Below are 26,528 nucleotides of genomic sequence, written 5' to 3'. Positions count from 1 at the left end.
CTGGTGGATTTTTTTTCTCACTCCTCCCACCCCTGGAACAGCTTTGATTCCACTGGATTCTGGTTTACTGCTGTGTCCTCTTTGGGCTGTGGCCCTCACAAAGATCTGAGGGTAATGAACTTGAAAGACTTCACAGCTCCAGGAGCTGCTTGGGAGGGACCTGTTGATAAGCCTGTTCATATGATAAACAGGTTGGTGCTGTTGCTTATGCTGGTACTCCACAGGTGCTCCTAGAGCACACTAATACTAAACCATTTCCTGGGATGGATGGCCAAAATTTGTTTCAGGTAGGGCTGCCTGAATAATAGTCTTTGTTTTGCAGGTTAGGAAGGAAATGAGGGAAAACTTTATTCTGTGTTGCCAAAGGTAATCTTAATTTCGAAGTCCCATTTCAACAAAACAGGCAGTACCCCTGAACGCATCCTCAAAGCAAAGTACCAAACCTTGTACTTAAGTGTTTGCTTCAAATCTGTTCTCCATTTTTCAGAAGTCATCTGAAGTGTCCTAGTTCCTGAAAAAGGACTCTTTTGCTCATGTTTGCTTTTTTAAGGGTATCTTTAAAGGTACTCATCTTGTTGAAGAGCTGAAGCCACCTCCTCCCCTTGAAGCTGGCACAGGAGGTTACAAATAAGAGCCCCTTAAGTGTTAGGGATCCTGATTTTGTGTGCAATTGTCCCTTGGAGTAGTTAACCTGAAAAGTTGTCAGAGCACCTGCATTATTTAAGCATAAAGGCTGTAAAGCACCAGGTCAAGTTGGATATAATTCAGTGGTGATTTCAGGCCACTTCTGACACTGATATGAAATGATGTTAGAATAAAATGAGAGCATTGCTTTGTACCTTCCTGTTGCATCATCCAGTTACTGTGAAGATGCCATGGTACAATTTGGGCATCCTGGGCAAGGGAGAGAATTGCAGCACTTACTCTGCCTTGGAACTTTGCCGTGCTGCAGTGTGGCTGAGCAGGGCTCACCTTCCTGAGCCAACATGGCACGTGCTCACCTTACGCAACACCGGACGTGCTCCTGCGATCAGTATTTTTGGATCGGAGCTATTCTGGGAGGAGAGATGTGGGATGGGTGAAAGGAGATGGAAGGAGGCACAAGGATTGCAGGAGGTGAGAAAAGGAGAAGGACTTTTCTCTCTGCCGGGGAGAAGCACCTCTGTAGTTGCTTTGTCCAGACTCCTCAAAACCCTATGAGCTGTGGTCTCCTGCAAGCACCCAGGCTTAACATTTTTACAGGTGTTTATTTCCTTTCCTCCATTTCTCAGCTTTCTCCCCCGCAAATTCTGGGTTAGATTAAAAATCCAATCATTTTGCAATACAGCCTGGGGCTGCTTTGGCAGTAGTGTGTGACTGGATTTTTTACCAGGGGGAAAGGTGTCTGTGAATGGCATTTTGGTTGTCCTCACAGTGAGATACTTCAGAATTTGACCTGATCAGGATATAGGATCTGTTTGCTCTGACCAGAGCTTCCTTCCAGTTACCAAAGTCTGGCTGTCTTGCCCTTTTATGCTGGCAAGCGATGGCATCATGTGCTCCTACACTGTAGTATATGCATGAGGTGAAGGAAAGCAGTGTTTAACAAAGCTGATTATTTTCTTATGATAGGTAATTGTTGTTTTAGACTTACCTACCCTCCAGCTGTGGTACTGCACAGATAACAAGATTAAATACCGTGTGTGTTCATCCCTCATAATGAGTTATCCTTCACAGGTGACTACATGCATGAATATTTATCTGCACATACTGACTGGTAATCAATCAACTTCATGGCTTTTATAGTTCCTGACCAGTACTGAAAAACTTTTTACACATCTGCCATACAATCACAGTATCTAGATATGAAAGTAAGAAAGGTGCTGAACTGGTTCCTATTTATATAGCTGACTTGAAATTGGAAAGAGTGAGACAAAAATCCTCATTTTGGATCATCTGAAAGACGCCCAAGTAGCTGGTAAAAACCTGGTAGTGGTAATGGAGCACGAGAGGCTATCTGATCATTGATCTTAAGTGTTAATGTATTTAATTGTAGATTCTCAGCACTGTGGGACATGTTGCAGCTGTTTTGATTTTGACTGAATGGTGTTTGCTGCATCTCTCTGGTGGTTCTGGTGACACTGGGCCAGTCTGCAACACTGGAGCATTGGTTGGAGAACATGGGATCTGGTAGTTCTGTGAATGTCGATTACAAGTACTCCCTGCAGAAGTCTGAAAATGGTGAGTGATTCTTTGAGAAGTCATCTTTTCCTGTTTGCTGTGTGTGCTTTAAGGAGGGTGCAGTGGATGTGTTTGTGCTGGGTTACCTGGTTTTCCTGATAGCACTGAGGTGAGGTTCTGTATTTCAGCATCCTGTGACAAGGATTCTCAGCAGAAGACGAACAGGCTTGAGAAAACAGCAGCTATTTAGGCCAGGATTAGATTAAAATCAACCCAAACCTGACCAGATGTGAAGCAGCAGTTAAAATTGACACCTAATGGCCTAATGACTTGCTGGCTCAAGTGTGTGTTGTCGGGTGCTGGCAGTGAGACAGACGTGCCAACCTGCTCGTTCTCCTGGGCTGTTTTCCAAGGCTGTTAGTGGTGCAGGACTGTTAAAGCAGAAGCATTAACAAAGCCAAAATAAACCTGGCTCTAAAGAAGGTGAGATGGTGTGGCTACAGAAAGCTGAAAAGCAAAGTGTGCCTTTTTTTCTAATTATATCAGCACAATGCTCTTAATCTCTGCTAATGATCTTAACCTGTTTATGGCTCTCAAAGCTGTAACGATCAATTTGTATGAAACCCTCTGTGTGACAGCACCAATTTTGTGTGTGTGCCTAGATCTGCTGTGGAACAAAGGGAGTTTGAAGGGGACTTTACACATAGGGAAGGATTAAAAATAAACTTTCACTTCTTTATTGTTTGTATCAGGCATTGGCAGAACATCGGGATGGGGCCAACTGTTTGCAAGTGCTTTAAAAAGAAAAGGGGGATTGTGTTTAGAAACTAAGAAAGTAGGGATACACTGACTTTGTAATTTTTGTTTGTTGAAAAACTCCACCTTTTAAGTTACTTGTCTATCACCCATAGCACCAGAGAACCATGGACTTTGCTAAGTTCAGGGTTATTTTCAGATAACAGTGTAACACAAAACCAGTTATTTATTTGAAACCCTGCATTACATCTGATACCTCAGCAACAGTTTCCCATGGCAGTAAAACCTCTCTGAATTTCTTACCTTTGGTTCTCAATCCTTCAGATCTGGTGATCTGCAGATGAGGAGCTGCTTAGGACTTTACACCCACATACAATGTGCCAGGTGTTGTCTAATTTTACCTGTACCAGGTCCAGGGGCTGTTCATTATGGAAAGTGTAGCCAGCAGAGCTGTTCAACTGGCCCTGCCCTTGAGTGAAGAAGGGGATGGGGAGTCCCTCCTGGAAGCTGATGTGTGAGCTATGCTGCTTACACAAGTGTTCATATTTTGGCTTGAGTGCTGCCACTCTGCAATGCTTTCAGGAGCTTATCATGATACATGGCTTGGACCCTCATAAAACTAATCAAAAAGGGGAGAAAGATTCATCCATGTTTTATCTAAACTGCTACAAATCCTTCCAGGTGAAACTCACCCAGGTAAGCTGGTAAATTAGAATAACTGGCCTTGCAGGTATTGCAGAGTCAGTCTATGTAAAAGCAGAATAAAAAAAACAGTGCCTTGCCCATCTGAAGCTTAAATGCTGTGGATGGTGGTATATGTGCACTTGATAATGTGTCTTCCCTAAGTTCTGTTTTTACTGTTTCAAAGGATCTGGTTTTGATTGGCATGTGTGGAGTCACCACTAGGAATTTCTTTCCAAGCCCAGCAGACCAGTAAGCATTTGCTCAACATGAGGGAAGGCTCAGGCACGGAATACAGAAGTTATACATGAATAACTGGCCAAGTCTTTACCTTCTTGTGACTCAGGTCCCTGCTGCACAGCAGCTGTAACACTTTTCTTCTTGTGCTCTGCAATTCCCAGTGCTGAAACAGAACCATATTTAAAAAGATTATTATTTTCAATATGTAAGCCATCAGGATATCTTCTCTAAGGAAAGGTCACTGTTTCCTGCTGGAGTACATGAGGAGTGGTTTATGTTATGTAATTAATACAAGCTAATTGAATTAATATGATCTCTTTGTCTCTTGCAAGCCTGGAGCAGCCTTTTGAATAGGGGTGGGGGATTTCCTTAATCAAGTTCTTTTTTTTTCCCCTGCACTCTGCATTGCTCTCTCTGCTTTGGTGAATGTGACAGGGCCCTCTCACAAACCATAATGCCAAGGGAATAAACCACCTGCAGCAGGGCTAGCTGCCTAACTCAGTTGCTTCCACCAGATTTCAGGGCCAACCTGTGGATAGAGTAACCATCCTTCCCACCCTCATTTCAAGATGATGGAGAAACAGTTAGAAAATGTTTTAAGCACAGGGCTCAAGGGTAGGGATCCAGAAATGAACAGGAAGGGACAGAGTGTAATGAGAAATGCCAAGTAGCAGAGCTGGTGCAAGTGGGGTCAAAGCCAGCAAGGGAGGATGGAAGAGTTTCTAGAGGTACATAAAGTTCTGTGGCAGAACTTGAAAGAGGAAATAGGAAACTGCACCAGTGTACTTGAGTCTAAATATGCACACATCTTAACTGAAATAATCTTTTAATGAAACACTGGAATTGGGAAAATGCAGAGGAATGATTATGTTGAAAAGATCAGGGCAAACAGCTGTCTATTGATACTGAAGAATATGTTTGGATCTTTAAGCTGTTAATGGTGGTGCTGAGAAGCCAGCAGTGATGGCTAGGAGTGCTTCAGAGGTCTGGTCAGGCAGGATCAGGTCAACCTCTTGCAATGTGTTGAAAAGTGGATGATTTATTACCCTTAATATTGGGGTGTCAGAGTACAATTAGTGAGGACTTTTCCTGTAAAAGGGAGGTTGCTCTACAGTTTTCAGGGCTGGTGAAGGAGCAGTAGCAGGGTACCTCAGCTGGGTTCTGTTTGTCCCCCAGCTTTCAAGGCAGCTGTTCTGATCCAGCAGTGGTACCGGCGCTATGTTGCTCGGCTGGAGATGCGCCGCCGCTGCACCTGGAGAATCTTCCAATCCATCGAGTACGCCTGTGAGCAGGACCAGATCAAGGTATGGTGCCAAGGAAGGAGGGAAACACATAGCAAGGTGTTTCCTGTGCCACAGGCTTGCTTGGTTCTGTCTGCTGGCTGGTAACCCCATAAGTGCTTCAGTGGGCTAAAGACTGGGTTTCGTGCCCCCTCTTAGCCTATTTGATTCCCTACCTGCTTGTGTCTGATGAAACCTGAAGTTATGAGCCTTGAAAGAATCCTTCAATAAGATTCTCTTAGATGGCTGCCTTGCTGTCAGGCAGGGAGAAGGGAGGGCTTGTAGCTGTACTTGTGCCTGTTTGGCTGCAGGTAAAGCTACTGTTTACCTTCATCACAAGGTATTCCAAACTTGCATTGGTACAGTGTGATTTGTTTTACATACTGGGCAACATTAGAAGGGCAGACATAATACTTCCAGAAAGATGATCATGCTAAGTTGCCACTCTGCAGAATTTAATTCCAGGATGAATGATGGGCTCTCTCTCTTGCAGCTTCACAACTTCTTCAGTTACCTCATGGAGCAGTTCACACCAAGCAGCAGCAAAGAGAGTAAGTTTCCCTGTGATGTATCTGGAGCTGGCTGCAGCACTGCAGGTGGGGTCTCATGATCCCTGCTAAGCAGGGCTTTGCAGAGGCCATTTCTGAAGCAAGAAGCCATCTTGCCTGACAGATACACATGGAAATTTGTCCCTATAGCCTTTCCCCACTGCAGATTGTGTAGTGGTTTCAAATCGGGACTCAGGCTCTGTGGAGGCTGAATTGCAGCTGAACCAAACAGCTTTTCTCTGAAAATTACTAGAATGGTACCTTGAACTAATCAACTTTTTCTTGTCTCTCTCTTTTGAAAAAAAAAATCAATCAAATCCCCTGATCTGCCATCCAGGGGATTTTATCAGTCGCATGTTCATAAGTGGAGAAAGCTACAAAGAGGCAGAGCTGGAAAAATACTGTGACTATGAGTCCATAGAGGTGCCAGACTCCTACACTGGACCCCATCTCTCTTTCCCACTCCTTCCTGACCATGCAACTGCCTTGCTGGAAGCTTTCAAACAGAAACAAGTAAGGATCCCAACAGGAATTATGCTTTCCCCTTCTCGGTGGGGGTTGTAGGATAGATAACCTGGTTTTAGCCTTTCCAACAAGCTAAACTGACTGGGGTGTAATGAGCTGGCAGGCTGTTAAACAGAGGGGGGTGGAAATGATACGATATCTTCCCCTGCCATGGGAGTGGTTTCCTTTCTGAAAGCAATTCTGACAAAACTGAAAACTTTACATGGGGGCGTGTACCAGTATCAACCTGAATTTTATTTCTAAAGGAAGAAATCCGTAACAGCTCATGTTGAACCTTTTTCTTATTTTTTGTTGAAATTTTTGCACTTGTAAAAAAGCGTAGCATGACCCAGATGGAAACGGCCAATTAAAATGTTTTGTGCCACTCAACTTTGACTTGCATTTAAAATGTAAATTGTGAGGTCTTTGAGGAAGTCCAGTACCACTTGAGCAGCACTAACAGAACAAGCCCTCGTACAACTGCAGTGTTCCGCTGCCATCCTCAGCCAAGGTGCTGAACTGCAAAATAGGCCAAAATATCCCTTCTCCAAAAAAACCCAATTCCTAAACCAAATGTCTTGTGTCCCAACTATATGAAATGCTTACACCCTGGCTTTGAGCAAATATATTTCTGCAGGACAGGTGGAAACTCATGGCTTGGTTTAATGTGGAAAAGCTAATAAGGATCTAGAGGAGCAGCCTCTTACCTGTGATACTGGGCTGGAATTTCCGTGGAATTTGTCCCAGGGCGAGTTTCTCCCATCTGGGCTGTCCCGGTGGGGCCTTTGCAGACAGAGCCACGGTGCTGCTCAGAGGCCACTGATTTCCTGCTTTAATCCCTTGCCTTTCTCCCAGTAGCAGCTCCACGCTCGCTATGTCTTAAACCTTCTGCATGAGACCAGGAAGCACCTCAAGCAGCTGCCAAACATCAGCCACGTCTCCACCTGCTACAGCGAGGAGGTCACCGTGTGTGGTACGTCAGAGGCTGTGGGATGCTCACGTGGGAAAGGCATGGAATGGTAGGGAGAGCACAATGCCCTCCTCTGTATTTAACGTGGAACATGAAACGCAAATGCTGTCTGTAAGCAAGACGTGTGATGCACTGAGAGGCAACTGTCTGTCTGAAATACCTGGGTTGTCTTTGTTCTGTCACCCCAAACTTCTCCAAGTTTTACTAAATCACAGAAACTGCTCCAGTCGAGGACTGACCTCAAAACTTCTGCATTCAGTCAGCTTCTGGAAAACAAACCTTTCTCTCTCCAGTATCATGTTAAATGAGAATTTAGTTAAGATTTGTTATTTTGTATGCAAAGCTTTCTCCCACATAATGACAATCTTGTACTGTGTTGTCACTGCAAGAGATAAACAAAATTTCTAAGTCACTCTTCAGCAGCTGGTGTATATTTTTAACTGTCCTTTTGAGGCTTCAACTCAAGCCTTACATCATGTCCAGGCACATTGCCTTACTGTAAGGAAACTTTGACTTTACACTTCCCAAAGTGTTTCAGTGGTTGTTAACTTATAAAGGATATACTTTGTAGGAAGTTAGTGTCTTTTTAAGTTCAAGGTAAACACACTGACTTGTCTTTGTGCCTCTCAGGAGACTTGCACGGCCAGCTGGACGACTTGTTCCTCATATTTTATAAGGTAGGCACCGAATTTGGCGAGTGAGGCTGGCCAGGCATTGCGAGAGGTATTGCACGGGTCATGCTGAGAAATGTTTGCAAAATGGGGCCCTTCATGTCCAGTTCTCCAGGTCAGTTTAATTGGTTTTAAAAGGCTTCATAAAGCAGCAGCTAGCTTATCCCCTTGGTGACTTTGACATCTGATATCCATGTCCATTTTGGAAGTGCCAGTGGGCATTTTTTGAGTGCTGATACCAATGGCAACCCTTGCTGACTTCAAACTTCCACTGCTTTTGGCACTGGGGCCCTACAGGATAAAGCTAAGTCAGGATGTGTATTGTATAAGGTAACTTGAGACAGGAGTGACAGACTGTGCAGCTGGGGGGGGAGGAATATGGAGACCATGGGGAGGCCTCTCTTGTAACATCCACCTGTTCCTTGCTTTTACAGAATGGCCTTCCTTCCCCTTCCAAGTCCTACGTGTTCAATGGAGACTTTGTAGACAGAGGCAAACAGTCCCTTGAGGTCCTCATCATCCTCTTTACCTTCCTGCTGATCTATCCAAAGGAGGTTCACCTCAACCGTGGGAACCACGAGGACCACATGGTCAACTTACGGTACGGGTTCTGTGTGGGGCTGAGCACCATGTTGAGGGTTTTGTGTGAAATCCCACTCAACTGCTCTTCTCCTGTTCCTTTAGCTATGGCTTCACCAAGGAAGTGATGCAGAAATACAAGGTAGGCATATGTGTGTGTCTCCTTTATGTGTGAGACTTTGAAGAGTGGATGCTTCATCTTTTCCTTTCTGACCTGCCCTCATAGGTGCATGGGAAGAAAATCTTAAGGATGTTCCAAAATGTCTTCTGCTGGCTGCCTCTGGCCACCCTGATTGATCAGAAAGTCCTTATTCTACACGGGGGCATCTCTGACACCACTGACTTGGACATGCTTGAGAAAATTCAAAGGGACAAAGTAGGTTTTATTTCCTACTTCCCTTCCTTTGTTCTGCAGCGTAGTTCCCATTGCATATTAAATCCATGTGCTCTCCCTTTTGTGCTGTGTCTGAGCACCATGGAGTCCATAAAGAGATCTGATGGGTGCAGGGCCCAGCTGTAAACCCAGAATGGCACATCCAAGAGGTGCTAATATCTCCCACAGTTCATCAGCAGTTGATGGCAGCAAAGGGAATTGGGGCTTGGAGGTTGGGTCACTTGGTCAGCCAATGGAAGATGATACAGCTGGAGCTTTGGGTTTCCAAGCGGTGTGATCAGCTCCATTTGTCTAATTTCTTTCAGTTTATTTCTGTACTAAGAATGAAGAAAAGGAAAGAGTCAAATAGAAAAGTGGAAATGCAGGACATAAACGGGGAGAGCAAATCAGAGGCTGATGCAGCAGGGAACGAGGCAGCTCCCAGGCTGTCTCTGCAGCCCCAGCCAGCCCAGGCTCCCAGCATGGCCAACAGGCTGGAGTTCTCCAGGTGGATCCGGCAGACGGTGCAGGAGCAAATCGACACGTGCCGCCGGCTGGTGGACATCAGCGAGTCGGAGCCAGAGGAGCTCACCTACTCCAGCTCAGTCTCCCTGAAGTATGGGGATGAGCCGTGCCAGCCTCATCAGGAGGAGTGGCAGCAGGTGAGGAGTCTGTGGGGCCCTGAGCTTGGTGGGCCGTGGGTGCTTCCTGCAGCAGTTGATCCTTCAGTGCTAAATAGCTGGTAAGGGCTGTACTGTGAGCATGTGATGATCTCTGCTGCCTGGGGATATTTTGTTAGGTACCTGTGCTACCTCCTTGGGGACTTGGTTTCCTTGGTTTTCTTGTCTGTAATTCTCCTCTGTGTGTTCTGTAACCATGGGTACTTATTCCACATTACATAAGACATTCCAGTGCTGCACATCTTCTCAGTGTAAAGCTGTATATTGAGGTCAGGGTTAAAGAGATTAAACTTTAATCCAGACAGTGGTTACTGAGTCAGCACTTGCATTTCTGGAGGCTGCAAAATGTCCTGGGTAGAGAACAGAGGAGTTTAATACTAAGCCTGCTCGCGCCCTCAGAATCTGGTGGGTGTTCTTGCCCTGGGACTTGTGCTTTGGGATGGAGAAGGACAAGCAAGGCTCTTGGACATCTTAGAGGCAGCAAAGGCAAAGCTTGTATCAGATCTGATTTTTGGACACACCTCTTTCCCCAGGCACTTTGGGTGTGCCTGTAGCTTCAGGCCAGTAATATTGTCATCTCTAAGGTGGCCCAGGTCTGTGACAGCTCAGCTGGAATGCAGGAAACATGTCTGCTCCTCTGCACTATGATAACTGCAGCAGTGCAGGGAAGGGTTCAGAGACTGAGCTATATTTGCCTAGTAAACCCTGACAGGTGATATCTGCTGTGGGTACACTTTATTCAGTGAACTCTTCCAATCCTTTCAGATCTTAGACATTCTCTGGAGTGACCCCATGCCTCAGGAGGGCTGCAGAGCAAACAAGGTGCGAGGTGGCGGCTGCTACTTTGGGCCTGATGTGACAGAGAAGATCCTTGAGAAGTACAACTTGCAGTTCCTTATCCGCTCCCATGAGTGCAAGCAAGAGGGCTACGAGTTCTGTCACAGGCGGAAGGTCGGTGTGAGGGGGATGGCTCGTGTCTGCATCCTTCCAGGGTAGGGTTGCTGTAGGAGTGGCTTTTCTCAGCTCTGAGTTTCTTCCAATGGGGCTTTAAGTACGTGCAACACCACTGAACAGCCTTACTGGGAGTTTCTGAAGTGTTTCCAACTGTTGGGGCTGTCTGGAGCCACCTGCTCTGCTGGGGACAATGGTTGTGCAGGTAGAGGATGTTCTCATGTGGGGCATCAGGGAAGGTGTGAACCCACTTGTACCATGGCCCCTACTAAGTGCAACTGTTCCTGAAGATGGCATACAAAAGGTGTTACTGAGCTGCTGCAGCCTAGCTCTGCTCTCAGAGGACTCGGTGTTGTCACTTCAATGACTTCATCAGGGACACTCTCTGACTCCAGGCAGTGGTTGCTGGGAGACCACTCTGAAATCACAAGCCCAACATGTGGCCAGGTCCATGAGATCTGTGCTGCCCTTCTGGAGCTTGCATGTGTAAGGCTTCCAGGCCAGCTGCAACCTCACTCTCCCTTTTCCACACAAAACAAGGTGTGTTCACAGTCTGGATTCTAGATGGGATCACATATGTTGTTTACATGTACATATATATTACAGGATGCATGTACTGACTGTAAGTGCCTCTCTTTTTTTGGGATTAGGTGCTGACCATATTTTCAGCCTCAAACTACTATGAGATTGGCAGCAACAGGGGAGCCTATGTGAAGCTGGGACCAGACCTCGTCCCTCACTTTGTTCAGTACCAAGCAAACAAGTCGGCCCATATGCTCACTATGACCCAAAGGCAAGGTGTTCTGGTTGCTCTGGATTACAAATCAGAATTCCAAAAGGGAGAACTTTGTGGGTTTTGAGAAACTTTGATTCTGGAGCTAAACTTTCACAGCTTGATTTTGCTAAATAATATCCTTTGAGGAGGATTCAAACCTTGTGCAAAAGTTAGAGGGAGGCTCCTCAAGGGTTGAAGAGGGAGTGTTACAAGATCCCAAGGGGATTTTTTTTACAGACTGCTGATTTTTTCAGTTTTTCTTTTCCAAGTCAACTTTTAACTTTTGACCTTTGAGGTTCCCTTCTGCTTTATTACTTCACATACTGACGTGGGGATTTGCTGCATCAGCTGTGGGGAACTGTGCCCTGGGCATGCAGTGCCTTGCCATGAGCAGAAATGCAGCTGTAGCTGTGCAGAGCAGTTGTGTGAGGGTCTAGGAAACCCACAGACAAGCCAGAGGACTGGGAAGGTGCAGCTTCTCTTGCAAGTCCTTCATGTGCTTCTCTCTGTTCTGCATCCTCCAGAATCAGCAGAGTAGAGGAGTCTGCCTTCCGAGCCCTGCGGGAGAAGCTCTTTGCTCACACCTCCGCCCTCATCAGTGCATTCAAGGCCTACGATGAGGACAACACAGGTACAGCTGAGCCGAGGGATGTATAAGCTAATTCTCTGGTAGGGCAAGGTTGAAGTGACAAAGCTGAGTGAGTGGCTGGTCGGGAGACCCCTCACTTCATGTGCTTTCAGCTGCCAGTGTCCCAGAAGTCTCCATGTCTCTCTCCCTCCAGGAAGGATCACACTGAGCAACTGGGCAACAGCAGTGGAGTCAGTCCTGCGCCTGGGCCTGCCCTGGCGAATGCTGAGACCGCAGCTGGTGCGCAGCACGGAGGATGGCATGCTGGAGTACAAATCCTGGCTGGATGACCTGGCCATGGAGCAGCGGAGCCAAGAGGTAAGGACTACCAAGAGGTAGCTTTGGATGCAGGCTTTCAGGTGGGAAAACTGTGTTTCAGTCTGAGTTGTGGCTTCCTAATTACACCCAGCAAATCCAGCTCTGCAATGGTCACAGCCTGGAAAAGTGCTGTTCGGAAGGGACAGGCTGCTGATGGTCCATGCAGTTGCATGGAGGGTCTAGTTATCACACACTACTGGCACATTATTGAGAGCAAGAAATGTTTGTGTTTATGGGGAGGTGGGCAGTAATCACTCAGGACAGAGGGCTGTCAGAAGGGTAGAGTGAGTCTGATCATGTTTTCTTTCAGCACATCCAGTCAAGCCTGCTGGAAGTCATTTACCGGAACAGATCCAACTTGGAGACAATATTCAGGATCATAGACAAGGACCATTCAGGTAAGCAGGTGTGCAGGGGGTGTTGGTGACTGCCTTGTGTTCCCTTCTACTTTAGGGCTCCCTTTAGTACATACAGAAGTGTTTTTATTTAACTGTTTAAGGCTTGGATCCTTCTGCTCCCTCCCAAGCTTCTGAAATGTCATTGCATGTTTCCATAAACAGGATGCATTTTCAAGTGTGTGCAATCCAGCTAGAGAATTAATAGTTCTTTTTTCTGGAGGAGTTCAGCAGAAAAGTTGTGATGTGAGCAGTGACAGTAATGCAGTGTAATTGGGATCTGGAGTGTTACCTGCTTTCAGGTAGTCATCTCCATCAAATTACTTTGGGAAAGAGAAAATAGTCTTTGCCTTTTGTTCTCACAATTTGTGTTATGTCTCCTTCCTGCTTTAAGTTGTGTTTTAGTCAGTGTTCTCCACACTAGGAGATGGAGTTGCAGCATGTGAAATGCTTCTCCACAGGTCTCATCTCGTTTGAAGAATTCCAGCAGACCTGGAAGCTGTTCAGCTCCCACATGAACATCGAGCTCACGGATGATGGCATCAATGACTTGGTTCGCAGCATCGATTTCAATAAGGATGGGAACATTGACTTCAACGAGTTCCTGGAGGCCTTCCGCCTTGTCAGGCAGTGCCGGGCGTGAGAGCCCTCAGGAGGCTGTCATGTGCAATGCCTTCATGTCTGAGCAGCTGGGACTGTGTCCCACCCAACTGCAGAGTGCCTGCAGATGCCGAGCAGGGAAAGGGACGGCGGGTACCCCAAGCAGAGACCAGCAGCTCTGACCCATTAGGGAGGCAACAGGCAAAATACATGCCCTGCAATTCTGACCATTTGTACAAGAAGCTATATTTTAAGTAGAAATGACTGTGCAAAGGGAAGATGCAACTTAGTTACAGGTCTATCCAAAAGTAGTAAAATGGAAGTAAAGGTATTACTTGGTTTTAACAAGGTAGCGCCTATTTGATCAGGGGTTTCCTTTTAATAAACAGTTTTTTCTAGATTGCTGTTTCTTGGCTGTTCTTGTTTTCCCTAGCTTGTAAGCTCTGTGAGCAGCAGTGCTGTTCCAGTGATGACATGTACTTCTGCTGGTGTTCCTTTGCTGTGGTAAGCTTGTTCCACAAGTTTGAAGCAACTAAATAAGTGCAGTGGAGCAATACTTTTGAAAAAAAAACCAAACACCTCCAAAGTGTCTCTAGCAGGGGGTCTTGTTTAAGAAAGTGATTGAGGTAACTGACTTTTTCAAAAGTGAGGGAAGCGCTCCCTGTTAGGGAGCCTGTCCTTCACATTCATGATATTTTCAGAGCGTGGTACAACTGTAGCTTAAGGGGAGCAAAGTGTGGGGGGTTTGAAAAGCTTACAAAGCAAAAAAAAAAAAAGGTATGTCAAACACACAGCACAGTCAGACTAGCAGACCATGGCAGAAGAATTCACTTAAGCTACCTGAGGCCCTGAAAAAGAGAATTTTACAGTCATTTGAGTTCTTTAAAGAGCCCATGTTAGAGCCTGTATTGCACAGTGGAGACACTTAATTAATTGGAACTGTGCTTTCAAAAGCAAACGAGTCCTTTTCCCACTTTTTTCAGTTGTAGTGAAACTAGGCTTCCACAAATGCTCTCTCATGACTATACATGCTGCAGCATGCTTAGGCTGTGTTTTTGGTTTTTCCATCTATCAAATTTTATGAATGGGATTTATTTTGTTCTGGTGGCTAAGGGACAAAATTATTCTGCTTCCTCTGTTTCTGCTGTACAAACTCTTACTGCAGGTAACACAAGTTCTTTTGTTTCAGTTATTATCAGTGAATTTTTTAATGGGGGGGTTAAAAACTGCTCTCCACTGCATGGAGTAGGTACCTGCCCTGCAGCACTTGCTCCCAGGTAGGATGTGCAAGGGAGATGGCTCTGTATCTTGGTTTGGGGACTGAGGCTGCCAGCAGCTCTGTGCCATCAGGTACCATCTCTGTGCCCATGACTTGCAGTGCCTGGAGCAGAGTGAAGTGCACTTACCTGGAGCTGTGAGCAGCGTCACTGATGTAACCGAGAGCCAACACCACACACCAGTTATTACAAAGTCAGACTGAATTTATTACTCTTGGGCAATTAAAAAAAGGCAGAAGACAATGTCCAGACATCCTGTTACTTAGAGGGGCACCAAAGCTCTGTATAAATCACATATGTAAAGTGATAAAAACATGACCTGCAGATCTGTGCAGTCCAAAGGAAGAACAGAAACTGGAAAGAAGTTCCTTGCCCCAGTAAACTACTGGTATTGCAGGGACCAACATAGTTACAGCAACTACCATCCCCATAATGATTTAACTTAAATGTTTACACAATGTTACTTGATTGTTTGAACAGAAACACGGAAGGGGGCTAAGCTTTCCACAAACCAAGTCACAAGTGAAGCAATCCCCTCAGCACTGCATTTCTAGGACAATGCTGTTGTAAAAAAAGGAGAGGAAAAAAAAGAAAAAATGTACAATAGTACATATAGTTTTATAGTAAACCGGTATCTGAACAGATTCAGTTTTCCTTCTTTTGTTAAAGCATATACAGCTTTACAAAATATAAACCTTCCAAAGGTCAATTTTAAAAGCTTAGAAGAGGCTTTGCTAATTCTAAAGGTAACAGCCAAAATACCATTGCTCCTACAAGATATGTTTTATTTTACCTCAACAGTTTTAGCCTTGGAAGGTGAACCATGAACTTGACTAACGTGTTCTGTGTAAGCCCAGCAGCATCCAGTCAACTGAAGACTCCTCCTCTGATGGGAATGCTCTCGTTCAGCCCGTGTTCTATTAGCTTGATGTCTTCCAAGTCATCCTTGATGATGCTGATTAGGTGACTGAGCCCTTCTTGCTGCTGCTTCAGGTGCTGCAGGTAGTTAAAGAAACCACTGTGAGTACAGTCCAACTTTGCAGACTGTAAGTAATATTTCCCAAAGGTGTCGTGACTGGTGCCTCTGGCACACGGAGAAGCCTGGCATAATTTCTTGGAAGAAGGAATAACAGCATTTTCTGCACCAAAAGCCTAACTCTATAGAGTGGTTTTGTGTAACATTGATGCGCTGGCACTGAGAACAGCAAACAATTCCAAGAATATGGCATTCTAGGTATAGTCAAGTGTGTATCTGGCTTAAATGAAGTTCAAAGAGGATTCTACCCAGTCATACTTACTTGCTTGATTTCCCTTAAGAGGTCTGCATCTATGTAATAGCGCTCTTCAGCTCGCACTGCTCCAAAGTGGTTCTGCATCCTGATCTGGGACATGAGCTCATTCAGTCTGCCCTGCAGGAGGAACAGGCTTCAATCAAACATCTGCCAGAGCTCCACCATGTACTGTTGCTTGAGTCACCAGGACTGGAACTATTGCTGCTCATTCGATTTTTAAATGTTTTGGAAGATGTACAAAGGGCACGTGACTCAAATACTTTCAAGAACTCAAAAATACTCAAGTAATTATTGGTCATGCAGCAACGTCCGCAATGCTAGTCTTGGTAATGCTGCTGGACTGCTGACAGCTTTGCACAACAAACATACATGCATGGTTTGGAAAACTAACTTTTTTTAGTAAGAAAAGAGTAGCAGAGTTCTACTAACTACCTACCTTGAACTGTGTTGGTGCATTAAGTTCACACTGAATTGTATCCAACTGTACACGGAGCTGCTCCTCATCTGCTTGGATAGCATAACCACTTTTCCTTTGGATCTCCTGCTTGATTAACACCTACAAAAGAAGCCTCATAGGTTCAGTAGAGAAGACTTGGCCCATCTCTTTCCCCACCACTCCATTCATATGTCTTTTTGCCCTTCTTCCAGTATGGGTCTCATTGAACTTTTCTGTCACTTAGTCTGCTGCTCTGAGACACCCAGGAGCTACAGGACTGCCCTGAGAAGGGAGAGAGAAGGCTCCCGAGTACCGTGGACCTAAACCTTTCCCCAACAGCTCTGCCTGGTACTTAAATGAACACCATTTAGCTGAAGTCAGAACTTCCTTTTCAACACTGGTTCTGCACAAGCTGGCACAGGTCCTCCTGCCCTCTCTGGCACTAGACTGTGTGTCAAAGGAGCTATTTACACTACCCCTGTTACCTGTAGTGTTCTGTGAGAAAGTGCCATCAGCTTCCTTTTGTACTGTGCAATTTTTGCCATAGTTGTCGTTTGGTTTTTCTGCAGCTCGCTGATATCTTCTGATATTATCTGCAGAGGACATGGAGGCAGTTGGAAGTCAGAGGAGTTTGTGATAACAGAACATGTCACTCCTGATTTGAAATGGGGAGTTTCACAGCAGTACCCAGCCCAGCAACTTCATGTCCTTGCCACAGATGCTTTTAGAAAGCCTTCTGCTACCTCAACTATTCTGCTTTGTATTTATTTTCATCTGCAACTGGGATTTTCAGAAGGCATTGGAAAACTGGTTGCCTAGAGTCCATACCAGCATACTTTCATTGAGCTAGTCTAATTTACTCTAACAACACAGCGAGCTTGACCCTGAAACAAAAGTGAAACCATGCTGCTCCCTTTTGGGCAAAAGATATATTTAAGAAATACATTAACAACATAGTTCTGGTTTCAGTTTTCAACACACAGGAGGCACAGGGGGAGGTTTATTTTAATAGCACATCCTTCAGTAGTAGCAAGCAGTCATGATAAAGATGAGCAACCTTACATCTAATCGAGTTTGATGCTGCTTGGTCATCTGATCTTGGACCTTCAATCTTCTCAACAGTTCCTTGAAACCCACCATTGGCACAGGAATAAGCCTGCAAAAACACAAATGTTTCTTGCATCATGTTTGGTTTTTTTTTTTACTGGACATGTGGTATAGATTAATAATTATGAATAGAGTCTAATATGAAGTCACAGATAATCATGGCCTTTTGTAAGCTAATAAATAAAAATATCTTCTTTTGCTAAGCTCTAATATCCTCACTATTCCCAACAACCTGGTCCTTTGTTGTAAAGAAATCAGCCCAAATTATCTGTAGCTACTGAGGGTACAAAGGTGCATCACCCTCAACTGCAAGAAGAGGGGAAAAAAACATAACGGCTGCAAAACACAAGTCACAATAACTAGTGCATGCAATGGAGGACACCACAGCTCTGAGTCATGTGAGTAAGGCTCTTTATCCTGACAGCTCCTAAGCACCTAAATGGGTAAAGGGATTAACAGAGGCACTTCTAGTAATCTTCAGTGTTTGCAAGGAGATCAACACTTGGCCATGTTCTTCTCTAATATGCTTCTTGCAAGTTACCTGAAGGGTACTATGCAATTACTATCTTTCTCCCCTTTCCAAGTTTTGTTGCAATACTCAGACTATTGGACTTACTTGTCAGGATCAGGATTATCAACTTTGGCTTGTTCCCATATAATAGGATCAACACCTGGAAAAAACAAACAAAGGAATTTTTTAGTATGGATAAATCTGAATAGCTTTCTCATCTTACAGCTCTTAAGCAGGAAAAATTGCTATGGCATACATAAACCCTATGAACTATGCTGAACTGTTACACAAATTAAGGTTAATTAAATGAGGGTAGTTCTTAAAAGTCCAGTTCCTGAGCTGTGGCAGTAAGTTCAGTCCCAAAGGCTGTCACATGCTCCTGCTTGTTTGAGGGCAGGGGAAAGGAATAACCCATAGGTGATCCCATCATATAATTCATACATTAAAGGGAGAAATTCCTACTGTTTCCACTGTATTCCACACTTGGGTCATCTGTCCTTTTCAAGTTGTGTAAAAAATACCAAATCTTAAAAAAATCAGTAAATAAATGATCAAAACCCAAAACCAGCTGGCAAAGTAATCCCAGCAGGAACTAGCTCTGATTTTTCTGCAGGAGTAGGCCCAGTTCTTTTTGCAATCCTGATTTCATAGCTTTTCATATCTTAAACACAGACATATATTAAAGCTAGAGACGTAAAGATAAGTTATCTTATGAAATGGCATGAAAAACACTTAACTACTCTAACACAAAGCTGCATGTGCACTGTGTGTAGCTCTTGTAGCTTTCGAAGGTGTTTTCCAGCGGGCTGACACCTGTGTTTATCCCAAAAAGCCGAGCCCACGTACCGGCAGGAGGGTTCTGCAGGAGCTGCTTGACCTGTGCTGGGGAGAGCTCTGTCCTGGCCATGGAGAGGCTGACCCCCAGCTGCTGCAGGGACGACTTGATGTTGGCTTGCTCGAAGTGGGCGTAGAGGGTGGTGGCGGGAACTCTCCTCGAGGTGCCGTTGGGCGAGCGCTCCACAACGTAAATGATCACCTCTGTCCTGAGCAAGGCAAAGTGCAGAATGTCAGCAAAGGGGCAGCAGCGTGCAGGAACTAACACAACAAAACCAGCCCGAAATCCAACTGACCACTTCTCCTGCCTGGCTCTTAACTCCCTTTAGCTCACTGAGATGTGAAGTACCAGTAACTGCAGGGTTTAACACAGCGAGGCAGAGAGAGCAAAGCTGTGCATACCATTACATTATATGGTGACACTAGTACTACACTGGGAATAACCTAAAACCTCTGGAAAGGTTTAACGCCTTAATAAAAAGCAATATGAAGGAGTGAGAGATACCAATCGAACTCAGGATGAACAGATCCAAAATCAAGGAGAAGGGGAGGCAGTACACTTAAGCACCAACCCTCTCCAACATGCAGTACTGGATAAAAAGGCAGAACTATGGGAAGTTCACATACTGGTCATCTGGCATCGTTTTAACCCCTTCGACGTTGACAGTGAGGGTCTGGTTTCCCCCCAGAATTTTGTGTAGTGACTCCACGAGCTGCTGCTGCTGGCTTCGAATATCTGCTTCTTTTCTGTTAAACACCAAAACCACGAGGCCATCTTCATCTTTGTTGTTGGGCATTAGACTGTAACCCACAGCCTGCAAAGGAACAAATGAAGAATGAGGAAATATTACTCAGCAAAAGCATATCCAATGTGGCATGAAGGGGACAGGATAAACCCCTCTGATTAGAGCAATTGGTTCAAAATTTAACTTACAACATACTCAGAGCTGCAGAAACATAAAATCAATCCTTCTCTAAATCATTCTCTCACACAAATATCAGTAGAGCAGCTTTTGAAACAGAGCGGATTTTTACAAAAAGTTCCTAAGTAGCGATTTCCCATCTTAAAGAAAAACCTATGGATTGAGAGTTCTGCAGAGCTGACAGCAAATCAGGAACATTTTAAAATTTACCCTTTTCCCAAACTGCAAAAGGGACCAGAGGACCAGACCTCATTACATGCAGAAGCAGAGTGGCAGCTTTCATCTCCTCTTGCCCAAGAGCTGTCACACCAACATACCACAGGTGACAGGGTGGACAGTGGGGGCTTTTTGAGGCCCTGACACTGCATGTGGGTGGGTGACCCGCACCTTTCCCTTCCTGCAAGTTCAGCTGAAGAGAGAAACGAGTTGGGGATGTGCCCCAGAGCCTGGTTTTGTCAGCAGTGAGTAATCCCCTGCCACAGTGAGCCTCACAGAATCAGCCATCCTGTCATAGAGCACAACAGTGACAGCCAGGGAAGAATTTGGTTTTAAGCACAGCACTCCTCTGCTATTTCTGTTTTAAACAAATAAATCCTTCATGATTTTTTATGCAACAAAATATTTTCAAACTATGACATTTTATTTACTTAACTGTGGTCCTTCAAACAGCAGCCTGTAACACGTACTTTAGAAGCACACTTTTCTTGGCTAAGAGCTGCGTGCTTTTCATTTGCCCTACATCTGGAAGTGTGTACAAGTGGATTCCTTGAACGCCTGTGAAGCCCTCCAGGTAATGCCTCATTCTTATCAGGTGCCTGACGCTTTCAGAGGTAATAACCAAACTAGTTCATGATGCTTTGTTCCTATCTCTGTGCCACCAACTTCTCCCTATTTTATTTAGGCATCTTCCATTGCTGGCATAGATGGGATTTTTCAGTGTTTCACTAAGGTATATGAATTCATAACAGCATTAGAAACACTCAAGTCATAGGTACAAGAGTGAACCTAGTATGTGGCATTGTCTAAAACGAAAACCACTCTTTTTGGTAAATAAAACTCTAAAATAACTGAGTTTTCATGACACAACTTACACTTGGCAATTTTTCAAAGCCTCTAAAGCGATTTCAGACAACTTACAATAAAGTAAGCTTCCAGGTGCATTGCCAACAAAATATCCAAGGTAACACTGAATAAGGCGATGCAACACAAGCCAAACATCTGTTAGGCAGGCACTTGGTTGCTGCAAAAATTTTATACAAGTCTCAGGATGTGCATAATCAAAACTAGACTTAATTAAGTATTAACCTACATTCAAGTCTCAAAGTAAGAATCAGCTTGGGGAAGGAGGGTATCACCACACCTGCCCCAAATCCCTGCCAGGCCTGAGGCTTAGCAAGGCAGTCAGCAGGGGCAGGATTGGCAGAGGATGAAGAGCCACGAATTCTCTGTCCACAGGAGAACTGCTGACGATCTCAGACAGGGAATGGAGCATGTGAGCTCTTACAGTGGGAGCATGGGAGGGAAAAAGGCACAAATCTGAAGGCTGGTGGACTTTAAACCTGGCACAGGCCAGGTTCATAGAGGGTTATTTTAACACAGTTATTTTACATGGTTTCTGTCATACTGTCACTTCCACAAATACACATTAAAATTCATTTCCAGAGACTTGCTCCAGTGACACACACACTAACCTGAATGCTATCAGAAAATGTTACTTTTATGATCCACATCTGGGCTCATGATCTAGTCCCTCCACACCACCCAGATTTTCAGCATCTTCGAACCTTTTAATGAGCATGCACCAGAACTGTGTGGATTACCTGGAAAAACACTGTTTCAGAATACTCTTACCAGTAACAAAATCTGATTTAACACCCATGAGATGCTCAGACTCAGCAAACAGAATAAGGGTGTCAGAGCCCTTTGTGGGCAGCTGTACAACTCCTTACCTTAAATCTGCAGAAGGGGTTTTCCTGTGTGAACTCCACAGGAGCGATGTTGTTGTTGAAGTACCCTTTGCCCGTTCCCCAGAAGGCCTGCAGCTGATTCCACTTGGCCAGGATGGCATCCCTCTCATCCCCCAGGAGTGTGGGAGCCGACAGGGCACTGGCTGTATTGATGAGCTGGTTGGACTGGGCGGGTGTCTGGGCAGGCTGGCTGAACAACCCGCTTCCTAATGCTGTGGTGGATGGAAAATCCAAATTAATTCCTTGACTAACCGTGCCAGACTCACTTACTATCACCTATCATTGGCACCACTTCACATTCTGAGAAGCAGAATAAAAGTACAGAATAAATAAATAATTTTTTTTTTACTCCTAATCTTCAACTACAACAGTAGTTCTTGAATGCTGAGTTAGAAGAAAATTAATTTTTCTTTATTCTTTAACAAGAGGTCTGTAGTGATCCATGGGATCATTTGGCACCTTCAATATCTAAACCTGAAGAGCAGATTGGTTGTTACAAACTCAGCAGACTCAGAGCCTGCAGCAGCTCATTATCCAACTCACATTTAAACACGTGAGTTTTAAATGCTGTTTTCCTCCCCTTTCTAGTAATGCTGTGACTGCAACATCAGTTTTGTAACTACAATTTCTACCACCACTAAACCAAAGGGGTACATATTGTCAGAAGCTCAGGAACTCGACTGAACTCTAGTAAAGTTAGTTAAGAAAAAGGCAAGTGCTGCAAATGTAGGCACTTCAAATGCCAAATTTCTGAGGGAGTCTCCCTCAATCAGGAGGTAAGTGTGTAACAGCCTCCTTTTACAGTACACTTCTGCCCCGCTACCTGAGTAACTGTGACAGTCTTACACTCTCACTGCAAAGAGAGGGGTAAGTGCAGAGAAGGCCATACTCACTGGTCTGCTGCTGCTGGGTTCCGAAGCCTCCAAAGCCTAGCCCAGTTCCCAACCCACTACCCAAGCCAGTTCCAGTTCCTGTGCCAAAACTAGTGCCAAATCCAAAGCCTTTGTTCTGGGTGGCACCGAAGAGTCCTGGGGGGAAAAGGAGAGGATTTTTGAGAGGAGGATAGTGCCTGTGCAATCCAAAGCACTCATGGGTTGTTCTAAAGCCAGCAGGTCAGACTCTCTTACCGCCGGTGCCCGTGTTGGTGGGAGCAGAGAAGCTGAACGCCGGTGCTGCGGTGGTGGTGGTGGTGCCAAACCCTCCGAACGCTCCTGCCAAACAAAGAGCGGGAGTCAGGCAGCGGCTCACGGAGCGGAGCGGACACAGCGCCACGAGCGACCGCACTGCGGGGTGTGATGAGAACAGGGCTGACACATGGATGGGACATGTCACAAGCATGTGCTAAACAACGGTCTGGGGGATCGAGCTCGTTGTCTGAGGAAATGGGGGAGAAAACATGGACCAGAAAGCCAGAACTTGTGTGATGTGTCAAGAGAGTAAACAAAAAGGCAGCTGTCAACTGACATCCTGTTCCTTTACCAGCAGGATGTGCTTTCCCTTGTGACAGACACAACTAATTGTAGTATTGCTTACATTCATTCTCAGGAATACCTCTGCTCAATGTCACTGCTGGGTGTTTAATAAACAACCTGATGTTTTCTAAACTTTTCAAACACTGCTAACCCTTTGAAACAAATCACAGCCTGAGGCTAGCGTGCCCATGGTCACAGTGCTTACAGGGAAAATTCACAGGTAAAATTCTAGAAGGTCCTTTCTTCTTTAAGCCTAGATTCCCTATTATCTTCCCCATTAAACCTCATTCAGAGATTCAACCACTAGTATAGGAAGACGGATGCAAAAGCAATCAGTCTCCCACAGATTTTCAGGAAAAGCAGTCAATGGGCAGCAGCAGAGGGCCTAAGGGAGAGCCTGAGCTCCAGTGGTGCCAATGCAGCACTGGCCCAAGGTGCAGCCTGTGGAGTGCTGACAGCCCAGGAAACCAAGTTCTCTCTGTGTCTGCCTGGTTTGACACATGTTCAAATTTAAAAAGACACTACAAAGGATTTGTCAAAAAGATGCTGCCACTGCTAACTCACATGCCTATGCCAAAAAAAAAAAAAAAAGTTCTTTAAATCTACTACACTCACAGTCCTCCTGTACACAGCCAAGTTAAAAAGCTTAAACCAAGGCTGACGTGCAATCACATTTTATTTCCGTTCAGCAGTCATATTAATGCCAGTGGTCGTAAGAAGTTGTTCCCTCTAACATCCATATTTCTGTCCTACCAGCGAGTGAAACGCCCTCTCAGGAGCACCAGCAGATGACACAGTCTCTAGGTGGTTTTGTACTCTTTAGTCATCCTTCCTTTGAAAGGGATCTGGGAGTGCAAATCGGGAAACCAAATTAAGTGCCCAAGTTCTCTTTTGGAGCAGCTCAAATTCAGCCAAAGAAATACAGTCCAAGAGTGTCCCCAGCAAATAAACCCAAATAAAACCAGGTCCCTGGAGTGCACACAGCAGGTGACAGTCGCTGACACAGGGAGAGATGGCACTGTGGAATGGATGGAATTCCTATACGAGCAGCGGCAACGGGATCCCCGGGATAATTCCACGTGAGCAAAGGCATTAGAAATCCATCTAGCCCAGTGTTTTCACAAGAAATGGGAAAGATTTAAGGTGAAATCACATCACCGATGGTTCTACATGGGGCCACGAAGGGTATTCTTAACCACCACCCAGCACACCCATGACACCCAGGGCCCTTCCCGGAGCACCGAGCCTCCCTCCGGAGAGCCGGGGAGGTTTTGGGATGCTCGGCAGCATTTGGGGAACAGGTCAGGGCTGGGCTGCGTTTTTGTGCCGGTCGTATACAGTTTGTTTCTCCACAGAAACTGCTGGGGTGTGGTGCATTCATGACAGCCAACGCAAGGCCAATGAGAACACAGGGGGAAGATGGAAACATGACTGCAGCAGTCCAAGAATCTCATGTCAGGAAACGTGGCATGGGGAGCAGCTCTGGGGTTGTTCGGAATCGCCTGGATCTGAATGGAGACCTGACGGCGCCGTTTGGCTCTGACTGAGGCCCAATTTCAGACTGGTGGGTGACCCCAATTCATTCCCATTTCAGAGACTGAGTATTTGGTACAGGGTTGTTTTTCCTTTAAAAGTTATTCCTTCAGAATTTAACAGGCAAAACCCCTACAAGCCTATGGCTCTCAGACCCACTCCACTTCCAGAGCTTTTCTCCCCAGTCTTCACTGGATATGAAGATTAGTACTGTCCCAGATTCCCAGTTAGGGACGTCATTCTTGGACCCCTGCTAGGAACATTTACCACAGAACAAGTATTTCCTCATTATCTACCTGCACTTGCCAGACTGTTACCAAAATTGAACGGTGGAGTTGAGGTAGTGGAAACACCGAAATTCCCAATATTAAAATTCACCGCAGGATTAGCAGTTAATCCGAAACCCCCAAAATTAAACCCACTGGCAGTGGAGTTTGCAGTTTCAAGCCCACCAAATCCTGACGAGTGGGAAGCAGAAAAAGAGCAAGGCAACATTAGTTCTTCTGAGTAAAAGGCAGGAGAGAAAACCTGAAATATTTTAACATCCCCGTGGACCAGACAGGCACAGTTAAAAACAAGAGTAAGGTATTATTTATTGGACACAAGGAGGACAGTTAAAAGCTCTGCACATCACTGCTGGAAGTATGAAAACACACCTCCATCACCTGAGGCACTACACATGCCTCAGTTATTCCAGGGTGGACTTACCCAAGTTACATCCCAAAATCTGCCCACCCCAGCCTTGCTGGTGAATTACCTTCTGCATCCCATCTCAGTGTGCCCGGGGTGCGGCTGGAACAGGTCCATGCTGCACAGACAGAGGGAAGACCTGGGATGCGATCCCAGAATTCCCTCTGATATTGGGCTGTGTGTGTAATAAACCTTGTCACGGTGTACAAACAGCACGAGGTTGTTCTTCACTTTCAGATGGGGTCAGAAAGAGCGTGTGAAACACTCGGAGTGGGAAATCACACAGTAAAATTCAGGTTAGCTGCAGTGAACGTGGGACCTGCCCAAAGTACTTGCTCAGACGGTCTACTAGGAGCCAGCAATGATTTATTTTACCAAGTGAGCGTAAGGAAGGCTCAGGCTTACACTTCACCGCGACTGACAGCGACAAAATAAGAGGGGGGAAAAGGTTTTTCTTCCTTTACAAGTTAAAAATCCGTGTTTTACCTTGCCCAAAAGCGAACTTCCCAGGGCACCTCATCCAACTGGGAACGTCATTGCAAGCAAAGTGCTGCCCGGAATGAGCCGCACGGCCCCGTCACGGGCGCCCCGGCAGCGACTCGCGGGTCCCGTCGTGGCCGGGGGGGGGCACTGAGGGGCGGCCGTGAGGGGACCGCGCAGCCCATTGGCCGGGGGGCGCGCCCCGGCCGTCACCGCGGTTCCCACGGGGGGGGCACGCGCGGGCTCTGAGGCGGCCACGGTTCCCATTGGCGGGGGGGCGCGCGCGGGCTCTGAGGCGACCGCCGTTCCCATTGGCGGGGGGGCGCGCGCGGGCTCTGAGGCGACCGCCGTTCCGATTGGCGGGGGGGCACGCGCGGGCCGCCACCGCGGTTCCCATTGGAGAGGGGGCGCGCGTGGGCTCTGAGGCGGCTGCGGTTCCCATTGGCGGGGGGGCGCGCGCGGGCCGCCACCGCGGTTCCTATCGCGCGCGGGGCACGTGCGGTTCTCAAAGCCGGGGGCGCACGTGCAGCCGGCGGTCGTTCCTTATTGGCGGGGGGGCACGCGCGGGCCGCTGAGCGGGCCGGGGATCTCATTGGCCGAGGGGCACGCGCCGCGGTTCCCATTGGCCGGAGGGGGGGCGCGCGCTGCCCGCCGCCCGGCTCCCCCCGCCCCTCCCGACCCCGCCCCGCCCCGCTACCCCTGCGCTCACCGCTCGGGTTGGCGGCCCCGGCTCCCGCCGTCGCGCCGAAGTTGAAGGCCATGGGGCCGCTCGGGTGGCGGCGCGGGGGGAGATCCCCCGCGGGAGGCGCGTGCAAGCCCCCGCGGCGGGTCCGGCCGCGAACAAAACCGGCCGCACGAGACACCGCCTCTACCGCCAAAGCGCTTCCGGGTGGCGCG

The 26,528-nt window shown here is 46.4% G+C and overlaps 2 protein-coding genes across 5 annotated transcripts in view; one reads left to right on the top strand and one right to left on the bottom strand.

The window, feature by feature from the left end:
- PPEF2 (protein phosphatase with EF-hand domain 2) overlaps positions 1-13,406 on the top strand; it is a 16,580-nt gene extending 3,174 nt beyond the window's left edge. The window contains exons 2-17 of the mRNA XM_051769385.1: positions 2,036-2,220; positions 5,014-5,141; positions 5,611-5,668; positions 6,003-6,178; positions 7,028-7,142; positions 7,770-7,816; positions 8,245-8,411; positions 8,495-8,531; positions 8,616-8,765; positions 9,089-9,424; positions 10,208-10,393; positions 11,044-11,186; positions 11,693-11,799; positions 11,951-12,114; positions 12,425-12,512; positions 12,971-13,406. Coding sequence (XP_051625345.1) covers positions 2,160-2,220; positions 5,014-5,141; positions 5,611-5,668; positions 6,003-6,178; positions 7,028-7,142; positions 7,770-7,816; positions 8,245-8,411; positions 8,495-8,531; positions 8,616-8,765; positions 9,089-9,424; positions 10,208-10,393; positions 11,044-11,186; positions 11,693-11,799; positions 11,951-12,114; positions 12,425-12,512; positions 12,971-13,152 — 2,145 coding nt within the window. The 5' untranslated portion in view covers positions 2,036-2,159 and the 3' untranslated portion in view covers positions 13,153-13,406. The remainder of the gene's footprint in view (positions 1-2,035; positions 2,221-5,013; positions 5,142-5,610; positions 5,669-6,002; positions 6,179-7,027; positions 7,143-7,769; positions 7,817-8,244; positions 8,412-8,494; positions 8,532-8,615; positions 8,766-9,088; positions 9,425-10,207; positions 10,394-11,043; positions 11,187-11,692; positions 11,800-11,950; positions 12,115-12,424; positions 12,513-12,970) is intronic.
- Positions 3,927-26,528, bottom strand: NUP54 (nucleoporin 54). 4 transcript variants are annotated; one of them, XR_007900102.1, is made up of 13 exons: positions 26,341-26,488; positions 22,584-22,667; positions 22,350-22,484; positions 21,439-21,668; positions 19,194-19,381; positions 18,579-18,775; positions 17,838-17,892; positions 17,177-17,270; positions 16,600-16,707; positions 16,115-16,234; positions 15,685-15,795; positions 15,180-15,382; positions 3,927-4,000 (listed from the first exon to the last, which is right to left on the bottom strand). XR_007900102.1 is itself a non-coding variant. In XM_051769401.1 (13 exons), the coding sequence occupies exons 1-13, from the start codon at positions 26,390-26,392 to the stop codon at positions 15,254-15,256; spliced, it is 1,665 nt and encodes a 554-aa protein (XP_051625361.1). In that variant the 5' UTR covers positions 26,393-26,485; the 3' UTR covers positions 14,570-15,253. The 4 variants fall into 4 exon arrangements, 3 of the variants coding, with proteins under 3 accessions (XP_051625361.1, XP_051625359.1, XP_051625360.1); XM_051769401.1 differs by lacking the exon at positions 3,927-4,000 and adding an exon at positions 24,758-24,919 and having other exon boundaries at positions 14,570-15,382; positions 26,341-26,485; XM_051769399.1 differs by lacking the exon at positions 3,927-4,000 and having other exon boundaries at positions 14,570-15,382; positions 26,341-26,528.

Source organism: Manacus candei, unplaced genomic scaffold, assembly GCF_025592945.1.
Source record: "Manacus candei isolate 608988 ecotype Guabito, Panama unplaced genomic scaffold, ASM2559294v1 h1tg000107l, whole genome shotgun sequence".
NCBI lineage: Eukaryota > Metazoa > Chordata > Aves > Passeriformes > Pipridae > Manacus > Manacus candei.
Note: the sequence above shows the minus strand (reverse complement) of the source record. Positions and strands in the feature narration are given on the sequence as shown.

Excerpts from the sequence above, each read along its gene's own strand:
- NUP54 (XM_051769401.1), bottom strand. The coding sequence starts at position 26,392 with ATGGCCTTCAACTTCGGCGCGACGGCGGGAGCCGGGGCCGCCAACCCG. Across the intron at positions 17,893-18,578 it reads CCTGCAGAACCCTCCTGCCG|GTGTTGATCCTATTATATGG; the intron begins GTACGTGGGCTC and ends TGTTTTTTCCAG. Across the intron at positions 16,235-16,599 it reads TTTCTCACAGAACACTACAG|GTGTTAATCAAGCAGGAGAT; the intron begins GTAACAGGGGTA and ends CTTCTTTTGTAG.